The sequence below is a fragment of the Cryptosporidium ryanae genome (genome assembly GCF_009792415.1).
Source record: "Cryptosporidium ryanae isolate 45019 chromosome Unknown contig_40, whole genome shotgun sequence".
Taxonomy (NCBI): Eukaryota; Apicomplexa; class Conoidasida; order Eucoccidiorida; family Cryptosporidiidae; genus Cryptosporidium; species Cryptosporidium ryanae.
In genome coordinates, this window is record NW_027125569.1 from 57,014 (window position 1) to 74,167 (window position 17,154).

Sequence of the window (17,154 nt, forward strand, 5' to 3'; positions counted from 1 at the left end):
CTTATAATAAACACATGCAGTTTTATGTTTTACGGAACATAAACATACATGCAAACATGCGAATTTGAAATACCCACACTGAGTCCAATTAATTTATAAGCGAAAAAAAGTACATGCAGCCGGTATGGGTATTAATAATAGGGCTTTTGTCTATAAACATAATTAGGAGCTATGGTAACCTTTAGAATTGTACTCTATGTTAAATGAACAAGTTGTAGATGAAGTACTGTTTCTATAATGATTTACGTTTTCGCTTGAAACTGAACTTAGTTCGTAATAGTCGTCTTCGTTTGTCTCTTTCCTGTTCTCAACAGACCCACACCTATATAAAACGAGGCCAATGATCAATATGGCTATTCCAATAAAATCCTCAACTTCCGGTTCTGTAGCCTCTTTTCCAACTAATTGTGGCGAAAAAAAGACAAGTGTTGTTAATGGAAGGCGAAGGGTAGATACGATAAATCCTGATGCAGCCGTTCCGTGTTTGAGCACAAGAACACCGACCACGTTGCAAATAATATTTGCAATGAGATAGGTAATGACAGGTGCTTGAGCATTCTCGCAGACATCACACGGCCTTTGCATTTCTCCCCCGCAGTTGCTGACAATAGTGTTCTTTTTTAAAAATAAACAGTTTGCACCCTGAGTTAATAATGACAGTATTTGATTCAATTCGACCTTATGAGGACCAAGTATTGGTAAACTGTTTATTGGTATAAGAATGCAGCCAACAATAACTTGAGTGCAAGCCACACAGAACTGAAGATAGTTCTCATTTAAAGATGGGTATTTTCTGAACGACAAGTCTTTAAATACTGAACTCGCTGATGCAGGAATGCACGAAATTACAAAAATAATGTTGAATATCACTTGATTTGAGCTTTCTATTGAAATACTTTCATTTGTTCTAAATCCAAATATAACTCCAGATTTAACCACCAATATCCCCAAAATCATTATAAACGCACCTGTGTATTGATATATATGAAATCTGTCTTTGCATATAACTGAAAGCATAATCAAAGTAATTGGGGTGCACATTTGTCCCAAAACAACTTGCATTGCTCCTGATGTATGTATGCTTGCAAGCAAAGTCAATATGCTTCCAAAGCCGTCTAAAAAACCAATAATCCAAAATTTGCTGAATGGTATTCGTAAAGTTTCTTCTGAAAGTTCCTCTCTTAGATATGCTATTAAAACCAATGTACCGAACAATGGAATGTAGATGGATGTCGTTATTTGTGTCAAGAACCATACATGATTTGGCATTACTGAAGTCATTTTTTTGAAAAAAACTGAGTTGAACAGCGAGGATATCAGTAGGATTGCCATATATGTAAGCAGGCGCATATTATCCTTGCATGGCTCTACCACATTTTGTCTTATTACTGACGTCATGACTTTAATTATATCTTTGTAGTTCACATTATCGCTTCTGTATTTTCTTTGACTACACTCATTCATTGTTTTTAACTATCTTATTCCTATATTTATTTCCAGGCGAGAAATATTTATCGGTTAATAAATAAATGATGACTGTTGTTCTTTAACTGACTTTAATTAGCCCTAAGTTATTTAATTCAATTTTACTTTTTTCCATTAATATATGTATATATATTCACGCAAATGTGCCTTATTTTGACACTTTGCCATGTATCCGCCTATAAAGTTTCAAGACCAGAATAAAGAATAAATAATAAGTCGATATTGAACCAATAGGAGGCTTTTTTGAACTCTGTTTCGCAATTTCCTCTTTTATAACTGCCTTCCTTTTATTGAATTATATGTCAGTTTTATATTTAAAGAACACTGACTTTTCCTAATTTGCATTGTAAACTACCATATATTGCAGTGTATTACTGGGATGCATGCAAAAACACATGCAAAGCATTATTCACCAGAGTTCATGCATGCGGAAAAATTCAGCCCCAACCCCACTCTAAAATAGAGAATTAAAGACATACACAGCTGTTCGCAAACCTCCGTTTTGCTAATGTAATTCTGATATTACAATTCAGACTTAAATTGCTTGATTTTGCAGTAATGCCTGACAATCTTTTGAACAAATGGTTATTACTTCCTATTTTGGCTTTCGTATGTTGTTTTTAGAACAAATTACATTGTTGTTTAGCACACGCTTTTGTTTAGATCTGTTTTCTCTTGGTCCGACTTAATGTCGTTTTAGGTTAAATTCTCCTCCGTGCCAAAAATATTACTTGGAGTGACAGCTGTAAGAACGGTGCATGCTGGCACATTTCCGCTGTTGGGTGCTCAATGGTTGAATGACAGAAATACGAATTATGTCCGAAAAAGACGAGAATGTAAGCAAAACGTTAGCTATAAACACAAAGGATTGCGTGTTACCTCTTCTATTAACATCACGGTAAACCAAGACCCGCTCCTTTATTCGCACACTGTAAAGGGGAAGGTCCCAGGACCTGAGCACTAATAAGTCCAAATCAAACCTAAATAGATCAAAGGGAAACTATAAATTCAATGTTAACAAATACTGCGTCCTGGACGCACGGCAAAATTAAAGTCTTCGCAGTTCTCCTGTTGAGTTGCCTCACATTGCACCGTTAAAAAATTGACCGGCGCCTGTCTCCCAGAGCGATGAGTTTGTTCTCAAAGTACCCGTGTGGAAAGGAGAACTAATGCAAAATTTACTTATGAATAAACGAAGAAAACTTATTTCACGATCAAAAATTCGCTGAATTTGTGCTCGGTCACAGGGCGAAGATTAGACACTAGGCACTTTTCAATTACCGAATTAGGGCTTCCCACATTTTCAAGAAAGTGTATCCTGTGTATAAAATGGAAAGCGGCACAAAGATTAAAATAAAAATATATTAAAGCGACGATTCTTAAACAACTTACATTTCTTGAACCTTGTTTTTCGGTCCTTCCAGCTCTCCAACAACGGTATCCCTGGATGTGTTTCTGCACCAGCCAAAAACGCCAAGCTCACTCGCTTTGTTATAGGTATACCTTCTGAAACAGACACCCTGAACCTTTCCGAAAACCTCGAACTCACATCTCTGGAGATCGTGCATCTTATTTAGTACAAAATATTACAATTAAAAATGAAAATTACAGCACCTTTGGCGCCTAAGGGTGAAGCTTCGCCGGAAAATAAATTAATTATAAATAAATTTAAGCTAAGCAGCAAAGACAAATTACGCGTGAGAAGCAGCCAAATAGAACTAAAAAGGTGTCCAGCGAGTGCTAAATAGTACAAAAATAAATACGTAAATAACGCAGGAAGTAGCAAGCATCAATTTAATAAATGCCAAAAGACCCGGGTGAATGTAGACGTCTATAAAAATTAGATTTGGTATCTGCGTAAATAGGCGTAAAATGTTTGCGTAATATATGAGCGGAGCCTTGCCGCGTCTCTCCTATCTTGGATATCTGTAATTAGACTATAATGGCCAGAATAGGATAAGTATGGCCTTATAAGGTGTTAGGTCTCAGTATACGTGTTATTATCTGACATTTTTAGTGAGACATAACATAAAATTGTCAGTCGAAAATAATCCAAGAGATGTATCGTAAAGTGAACGAGAATCATCACTTTTAAAATAGCATTCCTATTTTTAATATTTAAATAAACTTATTTAAATATTTTGGTATATAGGAGTTTGAATATATTTAATATTTAATGCTTAAGTTGGCCAATTTTTATTTTTTATTACTTTTACAAGTGTTTTTTACTATTATGTAACTTGACCTTGGTTTTTATAATATAACGGTGCACTGGACATTTGATATAAGATTCGACTTAAACTTTTATATTATTTGGTTTTAAGACTGGTTTCGCTTTATTACTTTTATGGATTTATGGTATTTAAGGTTTGTGTAAATTGAGTACCGAGTTTTATTTTCAGTAACAAGATAATAAGTAAGGCTTTAGGTGTTAATAGTGTATACTAGATATAAATAAGCATATATACTATATATCAAGTAACTCAAGTTTATTTTCGTTGTCCGCTTAACCGTTTGGTAACTACTGGCTTTTAAGCTTATACTGAGTACTGGTGTTCGTCACAGATATATAAAGAAAACAGCAAGAACATCGGCACAACTTGCATCAATCCGCCATCTATTTGGACAGATACTTGGATATCTGAAAAAATGCCACTCAGCCAGAATATGAGCATGTCGGAACTTTCGAGGTTCAGGACGAGAATATGTGAGAGAAAAGCGCTGCATGGAGTGTGTGAATTGGACGAAAGATGTCCTTTTTCGCACTGTCTCTCTTGGCACAGAAGGAACCCGTACGAGTACGCATATAGACCTAATTTATGTCCTAACGTAGTTTTTCAGAATGAGAATAGAAAGATGCGTGTCAAGAACTATTGCCAAAGGGGAAGAATGTGTATGTTCTCTCATACGAAGGAAGAGCAAATGTATCATGTACTGGTATATAAGACACAGCTTTGTCGCGAATATCCTTTGTGTACCAAACATTACTGTCCATTTGCTCATGGCCTGGACGAGCTTAGGGATCCCGAGAAAATTGATTTTGATCCAGTTCAGGGACCGGAGGTAATTGAGCGTCAAAGACTTATTCACGATAGCAATAAGTTTTCAGAGAAAACTGACAATTTGGAAAAACAAAGCGGCAATGGAACAAGTGTACAAGACGCGAAGTTTGACTCTGTTTTGCTGCCTGACGGTCACAAACCCACGTCTTCTTTTTCTGGAGACCCTTGCGTCTCGAGCAAAACTCCAAAAAGCAGTGTTAACACCGGAGGCAATGACTCCAAAAACTCTCCAAGAGCAACCGGGAAGACCAATTTGTCCCCAGAAACTTCCTCGATTTCAACAAGTCTCGGTTCTTCTCCTCGCAGAGGCACGAATCGCGTAAATTCCTCTTACCTACAAAAGGCCTCTAATAACAGTAGTTGTTCAGCCGCTGCTATCCAGAACCCAAGACAACTCTCCGGAGAGCTCACTCCCGTCAGCGCCTTTAACGATCACAACTTGTCTCTGACTCCTTCGACAGGTTGCGAGACGCCGCTTCACTCTAAAGGTCGCCAGACACAGTCAAAAAGGATGCCCACTGCTTACAAAAGCGGAATAGGCTCCGTCGCTTCCCACTCCTCCGCGAACCCCGGAGCTGTCTCCAACCCAAGTCTGGCCCTCTCTGCTCAGGACGCGAAAGAACAAATCAACAGCGGCGTGAGGAGCGACTCTGTAGGAATCTCTGCCACCGGAGCCTCCACAGTTCTGGCGGGCGAAAACGGAGATGACTTTTTGCATGCGAGGGACTGTGTCAATATACCCCCACCCCCGTACGGTGCGATAGGTCTGAACTTTCCCTACAGAGACTCAAACGGAGTTCCCGCACCCTCATCCTGCGGACTTCCGCTTCCGAACTACGATTTTGGCAAGCTTTCTTGGATAAGTGGCTTTGAAGAGGGACGAGACGGTTTTAAGAACTTAGACAACTCCGCTAGCAGGACAGGGACTCCGGGTGTGGACACAACTTCCGGAATGGATGACTATGAGAACGGGACAGGTGTGGAGCAGATGTCCTATTTAATGCACCTGCAACTGTTGTCTCTTTCGGACACGACGCCGTCTATGGGAAAGCACAACATCGACTCGTCGCAAACGAGAGCGGAGTGGAGTGGCTTGGGTTGCGCCTCTTCTTTTGGAATAGGTGATGTTTGCTGCGGAGGACGGACTATTGGCGACGCCGCAAACGGCAGTGACGATTGTTGCATTAGTTCAGAGCCCGGTGCTATTGGTAGAAAGGTCGGAAATCCCGGCACCAGAAGAGGAGCGGGAGGCGGCGACGACGGTTTGGAGCGCAATACGGGAGCTTGTATGGCAGGGTCTCAGTTTTACTATCCGAACAATGGAAACATGCATAACTATACACACGGCTTTATCAATAAGTGCAACGATGACAAGGCGCACGTTTATGCAACTGGAGCGGATTACAGCGGCGAGTCTACCGTCTCCGGACCCGGAGCGATTGGAGCGAGCTCGGTAATCAAGCCTGAGGGCTACGGTTTGGTGGACGCGAACCGAGAGGAAGGATCTAGTCCATGGGGCATGTTTCATCCTGCACTTTTAAATGCCAGTAACAACGGGATAATAGACAACAACAACAACAGATTCTTTTGTAATGAAGGAAAGTGGAAAAACATTACTACAAATAACTACTAACTGTTTATTTGGCTTGATTTATCTCGTCTAGTTAGGCGATATGTTTTACAGAACAGTGGTTGCAGATGTGCCGCGAGGAGAGGTGCCTGTCACTAAAGTCATCGGTCGTCCTCTTCCACATCTGCTTGGTGTTTTACTAGACATTAACCGGAGATAAATATGTTTGTATTGTTTTGGTGCGACGCAAACACAAAAGCGATTTTCCAGTGTGCATTTTTTTTGTCTGGAGCTGGAACGGCGGGTTGCGTCGTACCCAGTGTTATTTTGTATGTATATGGTTGCAGTCTGCAGATGAATAAAGGAATAAATTCAGCAATGTAACCTCAGTTCATCTAAAGTTACATATCATCGAGCCAATCGATTTGACTTAAATAATAACTAATTTGGATTCAAGTTGGAGGAGATCGAGATCATTTCTTCTTTTCTACAGCTTTTCTCTTATTGGTCGCAGTTATGTTTATCAATAGTACAAAAGGTTTTCTTATTACTAATTATTATTGTTCAGATTGGTTTGTGAATTTTGTCTGGATAGATTGATGAGAAATTGCAAGAGAGAATAAAGTGGTTGTGATTCATTGAATCTTCACTCGGGCTTTATCTTCGCTTAAGGCTTTCCTGTGTTATTCCATTTACTATATTAATTGCTTGTTTATTGTTGTTAACAGTAATGATATAGACAGTATTAATCAAATGTAGTTATCTTATTGATATTTATTTCATTCCATTTTATACAGAATACAACAAACACTTTTCTCGATACCGCTGGTATACCACATTGCTAGAGCTAATAACGATAATGTATTACCATTTGAAGATTCATTAATATATTATTATTTGGACTGTTCTTTATTCAAAAGAGTGGTTGTTGATGGAGTATTGAATTATATACTGCTGCTTAATATGATAGGTTTTTATACTGTATTACGAGTTGTTACTGTCATGGGTTTAAAGTAAATACAACTGCAGTTTCAATTGTTTAGGTGGGTACGCGTAAATTAGTTGTTTGATGAAGGGCGTTTGGTACCTACTGTGGAATAGTAAGTAGTGCATGCGATGGTTTTTGCAGTCACTAAAGGCGCTAGAGGAACTGCTTTTTATTGAGACTTTGAAAAACTTGAATGGAAGATGAACAACAAAAGGGATTTAATGTTTTCAATAAGGGACAAAACCAAACATAACGCAACTTTTCTTTCAAACTTCGGTTAAGCTGTTTATTACTGAGTGAACTTACTGTATAACCACTCCACCCACCCTTGCTTAACGACCTAACAGTATTGATGGATATTAAGTGCTTGATTTCAACAACACAAGATTTATTATAGTTGCTGTGTAATGTAATAATATTCGTGTTATTACACACCGATTTTCAGGGAAAACATAAATTAATTATTTTTGTTAATGTCATGCATTATTCGCTGCTCATTTATCGTTAATAATTATCTGATGCACGAAGTAGTAATTTAACGGATAAATAATAAGTTCCTAGAGTGAGTATTGTTCATTTACTCGATTATTACACAAAATAAATGAAAGTGGCCTCGAGACAAAGACAGCGATGGTTAAACAGTAAAACGTACGAATTGACGCAATATGCTTGCTGTTGTACTTTCGTCTTTATAATTCCACTTGATTTATGGTTTATTACATTAACTCATTGTTGCTTATTGCAAGTATATTATATGTTGCAAATGCCACCTGCGTTAATTATGGAATGCATGCATGCACATGCTTTCATATAGCCGGTATTTAACACTGCATTTCATCCTTTGGAGTTGAGTCTTGTCATCCGCGTAAACGGCAGTATTAATGGAAAAATGAGTTATTTATTCAAGTTGAGCAACGTGTAATAATGTATACTGCTATGTGTTTGTTCCACTCAATTACCGGTGTCTTTAGGATTTGTTTATGTTGTTTAAGTTTAAGTTTAAGTTTAAGTTTAAGTTTTACTGTTTATTTTTTGTTTTTCCCACCTTAGTTGGGTTGTTCATGCTGGAGGGGAGGAATTACCGGGTGCGGACGGCGTTTGACAGGTTTTGTCAATTCCCCGACAGCTGCATGCGCCTCGTTTGCTATTCCTTCATTGTTTTTCGGCCGTCAGTGGGTGCTAGGGACAAGGGGCAAACAAGTGTTTAAATATAAGTTTTGGTTGCGTGGCGCCAGGTGTTTGATGTAGGCAGTTTGCGAGTGCAACTGGGAGACGTTAAATACACAAAAAAGAGATGGGAAGTATCTGAACTACGAAGACTATAGGGGCAGATATAAATAAGCAGAAGACAACTAAGCGACAGGAGGAAGACTGTTGGTGTTATTATATACATAATTATTAAAGTTAGGGAGAAAGGCAGGGTGTGCATACCACTGTCTAGGGTGATTGCTGGTGCATATTTATATTTCATCGGCGAGGCGGAGAGCAGAGCATTTTCCTTGTTTGTTTTGGTTACAAGTACAATAAGCATTAAGTAGCAGTAGGACCTAAACTTGCGAGTACAGTTGGGAAATAAATGTGTCTAGTACAAATTGAGGAAACAAGCTGAATTATGAAAAGCGTTTCTGAGCAATTGAAAGTCGAATAAAAATATTAAATAGACACAGGTAAATTTATTAGTTTTTTGTTTAAATGAAAAAAGGTGAGATAGTTAGGTTTTTGAGGAGAAATGTCAAATCAAGAATAGAAGACTTTAAACAAGGAAGACAAAGCTGGAGACTCAAAGAATGGCATCATTTACAGTCATTCATATATCTGATATACGGGATAGGATCGTTTATATTTGTGAGACTAATAGCTAACTCAAGTCCTGACAACAACAATTACGATCACTTTGTAAATGACTCTTCAGAATACGGCAGTAATTTACATCACTGTGGAATAACACCCTTGTTCAACTTTATCCCGATTCCAGGTTCCTATATATTAATAATATATTCAGTTTATTCACTTTCTATATTAAGCATGCTTATATCAGTCACGTCGTTCGTGCTGGGTTTTTGTTTCAAGTACTTCAGTAACATTCCTAGAAGTTACTTTTTCTCGCCTTCAAAAAGAACAAGACTGCTTGGATTCTCGTGCAAGGTGTTTCCTATAACAATACAAATTCTGAATTTACTTTTTATATTGTTTTTGATTGTTCCCTTTTTGTATATAACAACTAGTGGAGCCTGTTATCGCAGACTTGTTAGATTTGAGAGAAATAAAGTTCAAAATTGCAGGATATGGGTTAACAAATGTGCAAAAGACAACCGTATATTTGGAAGACACTTGGAGTGCAGTCTCAGGAAAAATTTTAAACACTTCCCGGCAGAAATAGTGGAGGATCCGACTATTGGAGAGAATTTGGATATTCTCATAGGTGGTCCAATGCCATTACTTTGTCCAATGTGTAATGAAATCAGAATGGATCAAAACTCCCCACTTTACAAAGGAGAGGCCTATGTTGAACAACTCAAGTCCTCAATTTCAAAAATGGAGTCACAAACTCTTTCTGACTACAACAAGAATTTCTACCAAACTGACTCAGTTTCGTTTATTCAACTCTTCAAAGGTGCAAGCCAGGTCTCCAATAGCAAAAAAAACGACGATCACACTGGAGTGGTAACGCAAGATATTAAGACAGAAGACGAGGAAAGTAACTCATCCAATAGTGATAAATTGACAAGTGGGTTGGATATAGTGTCTCTGAACGAGCCAATATTCATTGATTTTAATTACGACAAGACATCTAAATTTCAACCACCATCTAAAGTAAATATTCCTTCCAAGTACAAATCAATAGTAAATAGATACGTTGCTGCTTTGTCATCACAAAACAGTGACTCATCCCTAATTAACGAAGACGCTGTGGGAAAACTCGTCCATAAAACTCAAAAGTCACAAAAATACAAACACAAGTCAAAGCATCAATCCGATATTAAACGAGAAAGCAATGTAGAGAACAACAAACCCAGACAAAGTCCTGAAATTAGCGACTCCAGTAAAGTGGTGTTCAAATTTAGTGGTGTTCAGAGCGAGGTTTTACTCTCAAACGACGATATTTACAACCTGAATATGGAGTTTGAAGCAGCAAGATACCAAATACAAGTCACAATGCATGAGGCAAGTAATTTCTCAAGATCGATTTTCGTGTTCATGCTTATATCCCTTATATTTTGGGCACTGTCGCGTTTCTTCTCATTCGTAATTTTTGAAGCTACACGTACAGAGGCGTGCTTTTATGTTCCAAACACGAAAAAAAGTCTTGCGTGGTCAGGCGTCCGCAAATTCATGGATGTTCTTAATTAATCCCGCGTCTTTACTATTAACCTCTCTGATCCGGCATACCGGTCCGGGTAGTCGATCTGCCCGAGTGGTTAAGGGGCTTGACTAGAAATCAAGTGCGGTCTCCGCGCACAGGTTCGAATCCTGTGGTCGACGCTTTTTTTTCCAATTTTAATAACTACTTGCACATACGCAATTCCGGAGTGGATCAAAAGTAGCTCTTTTCGCCTTTGTGTCTTTTCTGTGTCACATTTACCGCAGAGGCACTCACAGTTTTTGAAAAAATAGTTGTTATTGGAGAAGAGCAAGTGCCAATGTGAGACAGTAGTTAAAACTATGGTTATAATGTTTGCATTTAAACAGCTTTGTTTTTATTAAGATTTTTAATTTTAAGTCAATTTCGCGTCTGCAAACGCTCCTCTGTATATGTTTGTAGCTTTGTTAGGTTCTGATCATTTTTAACTTCCTTTGCTTTCTAAAACTGGTCGTTCAGAGTTAGGCCTGACAGTTGGTTTATTTTTTTCACACAAAGAAGGGAGTTTCCCGCCAGTTTGTGATAGTGTAATGGCTGTGGAAATTAACCTGCTTATTTGCTGATGTATAGTTTTAAATTCTGAACAGAAACATTAAGTTAAAAGGAAGAAGGGTGGACTCTGTACATGAGTGGCAAAAAAGCTGTGTGACCATAAATTTCAGGCAGTTTCATTTTTATTTGTCCTGGAAAAACAGGAACCTTTTTTGTGGACTAGTATCAAGATAAGAGACAAAGTGTAAAACAAGCATTAGAAACTAATTCAACAGCTACTTTCTTAAAGTACAGTCTCTTTTTGATTTTCCAGAGATTTTTATCTCATACACATAACTTGTTTTCTAAAGGCTTGAAAAAGGAAACAATTTGATTATTAAGACAATTTTGGCATTAAAGCATTATATTTTTTTTGGAATAAATGAACGAAAAATATAAGAAATATATAACTAAATTCTTAGTAATAAGTCTCCTGATTATTTATTTTGTAGTTTTACCATTGATTTCAACCAATTCGTCTAATCAAAGCAATGACAACAAAAAAAGGAGTTTGTTAGTTGACCCAAAAACATACTCTACTAAGTCTGTTTCAGAAAACTTCCTTGAAAATCCTTTAACATATTTTATAATGATTTGGATGATTGTACACGTTCTTTTAGGGATACTGTTCTTCTGCTTTTTGGCCAGTGAAAGAGCACTGATGAAACCAACATCTGTTACTCTGTAAACATTTATTTGTGTATGTAAACTCTACACTCTTTTAATTCGTCTTTACTTGCTGCTTTTTTATTTCCTTGATCTTTAACTTGCATTAAGCTGGTATTCTTGTTTCAATTAAGTCAGTTAAAACAAAACACTCTCAAATAATCAAACTGCCATAGAAACCAAATATTAATTGTATTGGCCTCTTCTGATACTGTTCTCATTCGTAAATTATAAATTTGAAGCAGAAATGTATGTGCAAATGGGAAAACCTTATTCGGAAAGGGACAACGGATACCGTAACAGTCTTTACATTAAATAAACTAACTTATATTCAAACAACTGCATATGCACACATATACACACAAAAAACAGATAAAAAACCCAAATTTGCCTTAATGAGATAAAAAGTGTAGACGCTTCTATATAGTTGGGGTACTTCTATAGGTACCTTGCGTTGGTACATTAATTCATACGACAAAAGGGGACCTCAAATATGTAAAATTCTATGAATGTTAAACTGATAATAATGGAATACAGTTTCGTTTAATATCATAAGTACTTTCCCAAATAAATATTTTTTCCTAGTCTTTATTTTTCATTTATTATAGTGTGCGCCGATACCAATAAAATATTTTATTTCTATACCGGTGTGGGTATCTGTATTTATAATAAAACGAAAAAGGAGGAGAGCAAAATTAAGGAAAATAACTAAACTTTAGGGACATTAGAAGGTAGGATATACTGGCCGTAAATCGAAAAAGATTTGTATGGTTTCTACTGCAAGTTTAAATGAGAAAAGGCAGAATATCTGTTAACTACGGAGATACAGTGGAGGTAACGAATCTGGGGATTGAGAACAAGGAGAACAACAATGAATTGTTTATAGATCACAGGAAGGGAGAAGTGAACGATCTTTACGAAAAGCTCCAAAACATAACACAAATAAAGGATAGAGAAAAGAGAATAGAGTTGTTTCAAAAGGCAATAGCGCTTATGACTCTGGGAGTGGATGTTTCATGCTTATATAGTTTGATGATATTGGCAAGCGCGACACAAGATCAGGTTGAGAAAAAGATAATATACTTTTATCTGACTCACTACGCTGAAAAAAACTCGGATCTTGCGCTTTTGATGGTTAACACGCTCAGAAAAGATAGCGTTGATGAGGATCCGGTTATAAGGAGTTTGGCCCTACGGAGTTTTGCATCTTTGAGAATACCAGTTGTGATGGAGTACGTTGAAACAATAATAAAGAACGGACTTGACGACGAGATAGGTTATGTTAGGAAGACTGCAGTAATGGGGTGTCTTAAGTTGTATCACTACTCAAAGGAAGAATTTTTGGGAACCAAGTTGCTTGAAAAATTGCACTATATGATGGAAACTGAACTTGACCCAAACACAATTGTGAACGTTATATATGTCTTAAATGAGATAAACAAAAATGAAGGAGGAGTTACTTTTTCAAAGAATTTTCTATTTAAACTACTCAACAATATAAATATATTCAGTGAATGGGACAAATACCTTATTTTACAACAGACCAAGGAATATATTTATGGCACTATAGACACTTTTGAAGACACAGAAACAGAGGAAGAGAATATATATCAAATACTCAATTTATTGGATGAAATAATTAGACATTCCAGCCCAACTACTTTCTTAACTTGTCTCCAATTGTTTGTAATATTGACAAAATCTCATCCTAAGTTGTTCACTCAAGCTGTGGAGAGGATAAAAGGCCCTATATTTACGCAAATATCAACATCTATACCTGAAATATCATATGTTATATATTCAACATTAATATCGTTTTTTTCATTTCTTTCAGACTATTCGGGTGAGGGGAAACTGATAGATAAAAGCGAAAGTAGATTCTATTCAGACAGTCTTTTATCACATTTTGAAGATGAATATGCACTTTTGTTTTTAAGAAATGGGGATCCGAGTTATATTAAAAACGTAAAGCTTGACTTGCTTCCATTCATAAGTTCTAAAAGTAATTCAGTTCCTATCTTAGAGGAGCTTTATTACTATTCTTTCGAACTAACTGATCGCGATTTGCTGCACAAATCCGTTTATATTATGTCAATAATAGCAATCAAATATATACAGATTATGAAAGACAAATTTGAGGAAAACAGTAACACTGGTGAAGTATTACTTGAGACCAGTTGCGAGGAGGAAATACTTAGTGATGAATTTATTATTAAATACATAAAGTACATTGAGTACTTTCTCGAGTCCGATGAAGAGGTTATTCTGAGTTCCGCATTAATGGGACTTGAACTTTTAATGGAGTCCTTTCCTTTTATTGTTCACAATACAATAAAAGAGTGTTTTGATATTTGTCTAGTTGAGAATTTAACTTTTAATACCAGTGGGGTTTGTTCTTTCTTATGGATAGTAACAAAAAATCCAGATTTAATACAAGATGACATCTCTAACATACTTGAGTATGTTGTTTCACTCTTAATTGAAACTTACGATTACAATTTAAACAATTCTATGGAGTCAAAGCATATACCTTCAAGAACTTTTAGTATTTTGCTAACTAGTTGCTGCAAACTCTTCTTTTACTCACCTGACGATATAAGACCTACATTCGGCAAATACTTATCCTTTGTGATTGAAAGATTGGACTACCCCGAGGTGAAAGATCAAGCTCTTTTTTACTACAGATTGCTTCAGTACGACTACAAAATAGCCAGAAGAATTATAAACGATGACCCGAAGTTCCGCTCTAATAGCGGTCCTAACTCCTTAAACATACTTGAAAATTACTTTAATTATTGGAAAAAAGACCTGTTTTCGAACTTTAACACCTGCTCAAGTGTCTCTAATGTCTACAAAAAATGTGGTTCTCAAATAGACTTTTTTGGGAAGTATCTGAGTGATGTAGCCAGTGGCAATAACACTAGTGATATCAACAACAGTGGTGAAAATGAGTCTTCTTGCGGCTTTAACAGCGTCTTGGTGTTTAAAAAGTTAGCACTAATACAACCAGATGAATTTGAAAGACACTGGAACAAACTCAAAGATATTGAATTTAAGGCAGAACTGGACGTCAACTTAAATCACAAATTTGAGAATTTAGAATTTGAATTTTTGAGTGGTTTCGAAGACGACCTTTCTGAAATATTTATTTACTGCATTGCCTCTGGCAAAATTGACGACAGTTGCTTTAAGTTATTTTTGTATGGGATCACAGACAAAAACAAATCGGATGTTTATTGTCTTTCTGAACTAACAGTTAAGGGTCTTGTTGAGTCAAACAAATACAGAATTACCTGTTTCGTCAGGTGTTTTTCTATATCAAATAACAACAGTGAGGAAATAAACAGTGAATGGTACTCTGAAGAAATGTGGAGGTTGATTAAGTCAACACTCAATAAATACACATTTTAAGGAGCTTATTGCGAGACTAGTATATGGTGTTTGTTAGATACACTAACCGCATTTTCCTTTACTTGTCTCCATAAAACAGAGATTATCGGAGTTAAATACAACAGTTTTCTAAAGCTCTTTCAAAAGTACACATTTGTAGTTTTGTTATTTATTTTTAAACATATTTCTCTCTTCTGTAGCAATTTATTTTCTCGTTTGCATGCAAAACACCTGTTGTATGCCAAGAGTTATTTTACAGAATTTGCCGCCAAAAGGAAGGGCCATGTAAATAATTTATCTATTAATGTACAAGTACACAACTAACCCCCAGATAAGAACGAAAGGAGAGAAGAAATAATTATTGAAGTTAGGAATTGCATATACTGTTAGGAGTTTGATATACACGTAATAGGACAAAGTTTTGTTGTTCAGTAGGAAAAATGGAAGGACCAGTTTTTGTGGATAGTTTGGTGCTGCAAAGAAACAGGGAGGTATTTTTGCAACAAATAAAAAGGTAGGTTTTGCGTTGTTTATTTAGAAGGTAAGATGATGGAGTGCTAACTTGCTGACTTCTTAGGGATTTGGGAGAGTACTTTTCAATGATGGGGATAAGGGAAAGCGAGTACTATACATTGGAGGATATATTGGAGAGAATTAGAGTGTCAAACATAAGGTTTAATAGAGAAGCAGTCAGAAAGATTTTTCAGTCAATAAACACAACACACGGAAATATATGCAGTGGGAAACAACTAAAGGAAGGTTATTTGAAGAGAAGATGGGAATTACAGACGATGTTAGATACGTGTTCAAGGGAGTTTGAGGCTTTGGAGCAATTGCGTCAGCAAGCTGAAAACAATTTAAGGAGGTACGAGAATGTGGGAAGTAGATACGTTGCTGAAGAGGAGAGCAAGCTTATGATACAAGTGGTAAGTTTGGAGCTGAAAGATGAGATAAGTAAAACAGTAGGGTACAAAATACATTTGGAGTGTCAAGATCAAGTTATAGAGACGCAGGTTAGAAGCTATCAGGAGGAAAATAAGTGTATATACTGGAATGAACTATTTAGTTTTGACATTGAAAAAGGTGTTGGGGACTCTAGTTTTTTGGAAATAATGTTGTTCAACGAAAAAAATAACGTCAATTTAGGTGGTTGTAGTGTACTATTGGAAGACTTGGCGGACCAAAGAAAACACGAAATGAGAAAGGAGATATATAGCACCGGCGAGGGTATCTCTGTTGGTTCACTCATACTTTCGTGTCAATGGTTGTATTCAAAACACATATTATACAAAAGTTATGTCAGGGAGTTTAAGCAAAAAAGGGACCAGAAAATACAGGACTTGAACAACTATCAGAACGAACTTTCTTGTTTAGATGATCCATTTCTTCCAAAACCGAAGAATTCGTCTCTTGTTTTGTATTTGTCTTCAGTCCCAGATTACATTGCAGACAAGTTGGATATGTTTCTAACTCAAAACAAAATTAACGGATCGGAAGTCCTATTTAAGTATGTGATCTTTGTGTCATTCCTTCTACAGTGGATTGCCAGCTCAAACAGGTCTCTCTATCTCGACTCCATAACCACTTGTTACATATTTTGGTGCAATCTTGGAAATGACGGACTTACATCTACAAGATGGACCGATAGTGGCTTTAAATTCGTACTGTACTCTATCATAATATCTCTCATTTTAGACACAATTTGGATGAGTATCTTTTTTCCTGCTTGGAGCGCTCCTTCTGAAGAAAGCGATTTAAGAAATTTTTCAAAAGTCTTCACTTTTTTTAATTTCTTTTGGAAGATCATCTTATTCTTTATAATATGGAAGTCAAGAAACGAACTTTTAAAGTACCAACAGTATGATGAGATATTAAGTAGAAAAAATAATAGGCAAACAGATTTGTCTTTACAGCAATTACATTGCTAACTAATAAGAACATTTTTTAGGGATTTTTACAAAATAAAGAGTTAATTAGCTAACTAATTTCTATTCATCTATACAAATTCACACATTCTAACACTTATTCTGCTACCTATCGCTACATTTTTAAGAATTGGATACCTTTTTATTTGCTTTGCTCCATCGTATTGTCTATTGTG

General features: G+C 36.5%; 7 protein-coding genes across 7 annotated transcripts; 5 read left to right on the forward strand and 2 right to left on the reverse strand.

Moving 5' to 3' along the window:
• Positions 1-162: 162 nt before the first annotated feature.
• On the reverse strand, positions 163-1,464 carry FG386_002264 (transporter protein with conserved Zn ribbon C11C7CxxC; the record flags this gene model as incomplete). The annotated part of the gene is made up of 1 exon (XM_067341626.1): positions 163-1,464. The coding sequence occupies one exon, from the start codon at positions 1,462-1,464 to the stop codon at positions 163-165; it is 1,302 nt and encodes a 433-aa protein (XP_067195827.1).
• Positions 1,465-2,007: 543 nt separating this feature from the next.
• FG386_002265 (uncharacterized protein) lies at positions 2,008-3,053 on the reverse strand (the record flags this gene model as incomplete). Its single annotated transcript, XM_067341627.1, has 2 exons — positions 2,008-2,047; positions 2,878-3,053. The coding sequence occupies 2 exons, from the start codon at positions 3,051-3,053 to the stop codon at positions 2,008-2,010; spliced, it is 216 nt and encodes a 71-aa protein (XP_067195828.1).
• Positions 3,054-4,134: 1,081 nt separating this feature from the next.
• FG386_002266 (uncharacterized protein) lies at positions 4,135-6,180 on the forward strand (the record flags this gene model as incomplete). Its single annotated transcript, XM_067341628.1, has 1 exon — positions 4,135-6,180. The coding sequence occupies one exon, from the start codon at positions 4,135-4,137 to the stop codon at positions 6,178-6,180; it is 2,046 nt and encodes a 681-aa protein (XP_067195829.1).
• Positions 6,181-8,797: 2,617 nt separating this feature from the next.
• On the forward strand, positions 8,798-10,456 carry FG386_002267 (multi-pass transmembrane protein; the record flags this gene model as incomplete). The annotated part of the gene is made up of 1 exon (XM_067341629.1): positions 8,798-10,456. One exon carries the CDS (start codon positions 8,798-8,800, stop codon positions 10,454-10,456), a length of 1,659 nt encoding a protein of 552 aa, XP_067195830.1.
• A 923-nt stretch (positions 10,457-11,379) lies between these two features.
• Positions 11,380-11,685, forward strand: FG386_002268 (putative transmembrane protein; the record flags this gene model as incomplete). The annotated part of the gene is made up of 1 exon (XM_067341630.1): positions 11,380-11,685. The coding sequence occupies one exon, from the start codon at positions 11,380-11,382 to the stop codon at positions 11,683-11,685; it is 306 nt and encodes a 101-aa protein (XP_067195831.1).
• Positions 11,686-12,452: 767 nt separating this feature from the next.
• On the forward strand, positions 12,453-15,074 carry FG386_002270 (uncharacterized protein; the record flags this gene model as incomplete). Its single annotated transcript, XM_067341632.1, has 1 exon — positions 12,453-15,074. The coding sequence occupies one exon, from the start codon at positions 12,453-12,455 to the stop codon at positions 15,072-15,074; it is 2,622 nt and encodes an 873-aa protein (XP_067195833.1).
• A 419-nt stretch (positions 15,075-15,493) lies between these two features.
• On the forward strand, positions 15,494-16,981 carry FG386_002271 (uncharacterized protein; the record flags this gene model as incomplete). The annotated part of the gene is made up of 2 exons (XM_067341633.1): positions 15,494-15,567; positions 15,631-16,981. 2 exons carry the CDS (start codon positions 15,494-15,496, stop codon positions 16,979-16,981), a joined length of 1,425 nt encoding a protein of 474 aa, XP_067195834.1.
• Between the last annotated feature and the right edge of the window lie 173 nt (positions 16,982-17,154).